General features: G+C 46.6%; 1 protein-coding gene across 1 annotated transcript; it reads right to left on the reverse strand.

The window, feature by feature from the left end:
- Positions 1 to 1,333: 1,333 nt before the first annotated feature.
- LOC132816530 (macrophage-expressed gene 1 protein-like) lies at positions 1,334 to 4,558 on the reverse strand. The gene has a single exon (XM_060826248.1). The coding sequence runs from the start codon at positions 4,396 to 4,398 to the stop codon at positions 2,242 to 2,244; it is 2,157 nt and encodes a 718-aa protein (XP_060682231.1). The 5' UTR covers positions 4,399 to 4,558; the 3' UTR covers positions 1,334 to 2,241.
- Positions 4,559 to 5,209: the final 651 nt, after the last annotated feature.

The raw sequence follows: 5,209 nt of genomic DNA on the forward strand, positions 1-5,209 counted from the left end.
AAAGTATTTTCCCTGAGATGGGGGAGCCCAGATATAGAGGGCATAGGTTTAGGATGAGAGGGGAAAGATATAAAAGAGACCTAAAGAGCAACCTTTTCACTCAGAGGGTGGTACGTGTATAGAATGAGCTGCCAGAGGAAGTGGTGGAGGCTAGTACAATTGCAACATTTAAAAGACATCTGGATGGGTATATGAATAGGAAGGGTTTGGGGGGCTATAGGCAGGTGATGGCAGGTGGGACTAGATTGGGTTGGGATATCTGGTCAGCATGGACAAGTTGGACTGAAGCGTCAGTTTTCGTGCTGTACATCTCTATGACTTCATCCCAATGACAATGATGGAATAGGGCAATATATGTTCAGTCAATGTAGTGTGTGAAGTCAAGAAGATGACAGTGCTCATTTGTGTCTGCTACCAGTATACTTTGAGATGGTGAACGTTTCAGGTTTACGTGGTGCTGCAGTGAATCCTGAAGATCATGCACACTACAATTGCACTAATAATGGTCTTGAAATGAGTCGGTGTTTAAAGTGTATCAAAATCAATTTTTTAATCTAAGAACCACTGAGAAACAAAGCTGGTGTAATGGGTTAAACTTACAGCAGGAATAAAAATAAATGAGGAAAACACTGCAGGCCAGTCAGTATCTGTTGAGAAACAGTTCTTTCTGAACCACCATGTTTCCACATTGCCTCATTTTGCTCTAGTTCCCCTTTTAGATCTGTGTTCCTTTTTCTGTGTTCACCCGTAATACCTTAAGATACAGGAGCTGAATTAGGCTGCTCAGCCCATCGTGTCTGCTCCGCCATTATGGCTGATATAACTCAGATGTTGACTACCACTCAGCTCTGGAATTCTTTGTCTAAATATCTCAGGCACTCTAACTTTCTCACTTCAATTAAGTCACTCCATAAATCTACCCATAGCATAGGGGTCAGTGAGCTCAGTTGACTTGATGGTTGGTTTGCAAAGTAGAGTAATATCAACAGGGTGGATACAATTCTTGCACTGGACCACAAAGGTCTCTCCTTCCCAATATTTCTCCTTACCTGAGACAGGATGACCCTCAGATTAAACCATCACCAGTTGGCTCTCTTTCTCTCTCGAAAGACAAGGCAGCCCTATGGTCTGGTAAGACTACGGTGACTTTACCTTTACTTTAAATCTACCAGTTAAAAGGAGTCAGCTGTTCGAAGGTAGCTCAGTATAAAATGTTGCTGATCAAGAACACTGGCGTGCCTTGAGATGTTTCAGTAAGGTGTGATGTGAATTTAAATTATCATTAAAACATGCCCAAAAAGCAAGTGAATACATTCATCTCATTTTTATTTAGCAAACACACATTAATTCCATTTCAAAGTTCTATTTTTTTTGTCTCATGAGATTTTATTAGCAGTTTCCACATTTGATTTCAGTTTGAGTCTGTTGCACCAAATATTTACTGTCGTTAATAAAATTACATCTAATTTTCCCAGTCACCCATTCACAATGATAGTACATGTATTATCAAATCAGAGTGAGTTGTATAAATCAATACCTTGCATAGATTAATACTATTAAACAAATATAAATAATGCTGAGAATTTTAAGAAAACTTATGGAATTTGAGAAAGATCAAATCACAGAATGTTTTCAGACAAAAACAGTTTCACACCAACACCTGATCTAATCCGAGGCTCATTTCCAAACCCTTAAATATCCTCGTCAGTCCAGACCCACTCAATCATGTTCATTCCTCATACTCTTATTTCCCATCCCAGATTAGTCCAAACTTCTGGTTAATGCTCCATTCCCTTTAATATCTGCCTGCCTAAGCCCTCTTTCCTGCTCACTCCCCATTAATACACCACCTCACCTCCTAACCATTAATACACCACCCCACCTCCTAACCATTAATACACCACCTCACCTCCTAACCATTAATACACCACCTCACCTCCTAACCATTAATACACCACCCCACCTCCTAACCATTCAATCAAACCAGTGGCTAATTTGCTTTTGCCAAACTAACAAATAACTGAAAATAGGAATGTCCACCCTAGCCCTTCTTCATTTTAATGAATTGTACCCAAATAGCTATTAAGCAAAAACATAATACCTAGAATCCAAGAATCACAGAGAATTATAGCAGATGTAATTGATTAAAGGCAGGGATAAAATTAAATGAGGAAGACACTGCAAGCCAGTCCAACTTAATGAGTTGTACCCATGTATTCAGCCCCAATGTGTCTTTTCTGATCAGACACCACTGTTCTGGCCTTGAGGACATGAGTCAGGTGTATTATAATGTTCTTCCTTCTCAGAGTCGGAAATTAATGAGGGTGTCCCCAAATTCTGGTAACCACGGTTTCTCCATCGCTTCCTACCATAGTAAGCGAGTGCAATCACACCCACCAGAGCCAGGGTAACAGTGATAGAAATGGCGACTGTGGCCCCTCCGGAAGAGCTCTTGTTAAACAACTGAGGAACTTCGGATGCATGGGCCATTCTCCACATTTTGGTGTGAGTATCCTTTAGCCAAGGCTCTTGGTATTGAGAGAGAACAACCACAGTGTTAGTGGCACTGGCAGTCAAAAGAGGGAGACGTGAGAATGGGGGAAGATTGATGCGGGGCAAATCCATCCCATCAAAGGCACCAGATTTCACACAGTAGAGTATTTGACATCCATCACTGATGACAGCTAGGTGTTGACTGTAACCCTTGGGGCATTTCTTGGGGTAAGTGCTTGGCCCTGTTTGCGGGACGCTCTCCTGAACTGCTTTGGGATGCTGAGCCAGGGGGTTGCCAACATTGCAGCTGAAGAAGCCACCAAAGGTCACAGAGTAACGAAACGCCATCTCGTAGTCATTGCTCACACAGACTTTCAGATCTTGGAAAAGGTTCAATGGGTAGAAGGACGGAGGGCACGAGCGGGTCTGGGTCAGCGGGTTCCCAGCATCTGTACTGTAGAGGCCACCAAAGAGGTAGCCTGAGGATTGGGTCACTGAGCCCATGGCTGCACACCAGTAAGCCTTAAACTGGGCTCGGCGTACGTAGTAAGTATCTCCACACACATCTTTACAGCAGCTAAAGAAAGCCCAGCATGAATGGCAGCGGCGCTGACACTCATACTGACTATAGGCTTCCTCTTCTACCGCTGTGTGCAGCTCAATAGCTGTGTACTCAGAGGGACAGCTAAATGACCCTGTTATAGGGTTCTTCTGCTCCAGAGCATCGCACAAGGGCTTAGCATCTGCACCTGAAAGCCTGATGCATTCCTGGTAGATGCCCCCAAAGGTGAAATTGGTGCCCATATCCATGCAAGACCCATCATCAACATTAGCCCTAAAATTGAAGTTGGGGGAGTGGAGGTCCAAACAGCCAGGATGTTCATTGACAGTGTAGTAGAGGGAAATGGCTCTGTTTATAGCCTGAGCCACCTTCCTGACTGTAGGTTCCGGGAGCTCTGGGACAGTCTGGGGGTTAACAAAGAAATTCAACGGTTGTCCTGACCTGTCAATGGCCACCAGCTGGTTGGTGATCGCCTGCTGCCACTTCTGCAGGGTCATCCCTGGATAAAAGGGGATCCCACCATTGCTCTCGATCATGGAGTGGGATCTGTTCCCCAAATACTGCCTGGTGAACTCATCCGCGGTTTCAAGTTGGCCGCCAATGCCAACATTTACAACATGGAAGAAGGTGGCACCAGCGGAGGTGGTGATGGTGGACTTCCGACTCCAGCTGTCGGACACAAAGCTCGATCTCACCTGGTCCTCCTGCACCAGACTGGCACCAGCATGGACACCAGTTAACACATGGGTGCCGTAGTTAAGGATAAGCATCTGGGCATAGTAGGAGGCAGCTCTTGTCTGGTTATTCTCCAGGTAGTTGCCTATCTGAATCAATTGATCCTTAAAGCCCTGGTCCAGTTGAAAATTGGGATAGGTTTTGATCTGGTACATGAGGTTCCTCACCTGGATTCTGGTGGTCATGCTGCTGTCTCGCACCTGGTGAGTTTTGACCCTCTGGCTGCTCGTGGAGAACTTCCCGTTCAGGAACGACAGGAAGGAGATCTCAGCGTTGACCGAGGCGCTGGTGGAGCTTTTGTAGTTGCGCCAGTTCTCGATCAACTCCGATACCGTCTCGATGCTGGTCCGCTTCAGGGGCACCACGTACACCTGGTCCGGGAGGAAATACACTCCGTCCTCGGTGGTCTTACACTGAGAGTAGCTGACGTTCATCACTCTGCCCCGGTCCAAGTTCCTCAGGTTGTCCCAACCTCCCCCGGGCAGCACTTCCAAGGCGGTCAAGCTTTGGGTCTTCCGACATTCCTGCAGACCGTCCGCAGTTGACACTTGCTGCTCTGACCCTAGGGCCAGAGAGTGCAGGTACACAAGAACCAAGAGCGGACCCATCCTGACACAGCACTCTGTCTCTCTCTCTCTCCCCTCTCACTCAGCTCCTTCTCCGGCCAGAGTTACTTGCTCAGTGAGCTCCGGTGATGGATTTCTGTTTCACTTCAGGCTCACGGTGTTTCCTCATTCTCTGCTGCTGTGCTGGGTCATGAAGTGAAACATCGACAGGGAAAGCCCACACGTCACCAGGTCAGCTCCAGCGGCCAACTCTTTCATCTCCCCCCCACTTAAAGGGGGAATTTACTGGCGGTCTGTTATTAATATCTTAATAAGAAGAGAAGCAGTCCCGCTTCATAAGTCTACATAACATCTCAATCATATTCCATAGGAAATGTAGGGTATTAAATCCCAGCACCTGTGACATAACCATTCAATCCCTGAAGCCTGTTATGTAGGAAGACAGCACTGTGGTTCATTGGTTAGCACTGCTGCTTTGACAGTGCCAGAGACCTGGGTTTGATTCCACCCTTGGGTGACTGTGTGGAGTTTGCATGTCCTCCCAGTGTCTGCCTGGGTTTCCACCCCTTTCCCCAGTTTCCTCCCACAGTCACAAGGGCATGCAGGTGAGGTGGGTTAGCTCTAGGGTAAGGTGGGAGCTGGGTGGATGCTTCCCTGAGGTGTGGACTCAATAGGCCAAATGGCCTCTTCCCACACTGTAAGGATCCTAAGAGGAGCTCAGTCACATCAGGAAAATGTGAAGGCCATTCAGCCACCTTATCAACAACTGAGTGTCTTCAACTTCCTGCACAGAGAATTCCCAAACATTTGGCGGGGGAGGGGGGAAACACCGCCTCATCTCACAGGTGATCAG

Source organism: Hemiscyllium ocellatum, chromosome 6 (assembly GCF_020745735.1).
Source record: "Hemiscyllium ocellatum isolate sHemOce1 chromosome 6, sHemOce1.pat.X.cur, whole genome shotgun sequence".
NCBI lineage: Eukaryota > Metazoa > Chordata > Chondrichthyes > Orectolobiformes > Hemiscylliidae > Hemiscyllium > Hemiscyllium ocellatum.

Bases quoted from the DNA above. Each gene is read 5' to 3' on its own strand.
- LOC132816530 (XM_060826248.1), bottom strand. From the start codon at position 4,398: ATGGGTCCGCTCTTGGTTCTTGTGTACCTGCACTCTCTGGCCCTAGGG.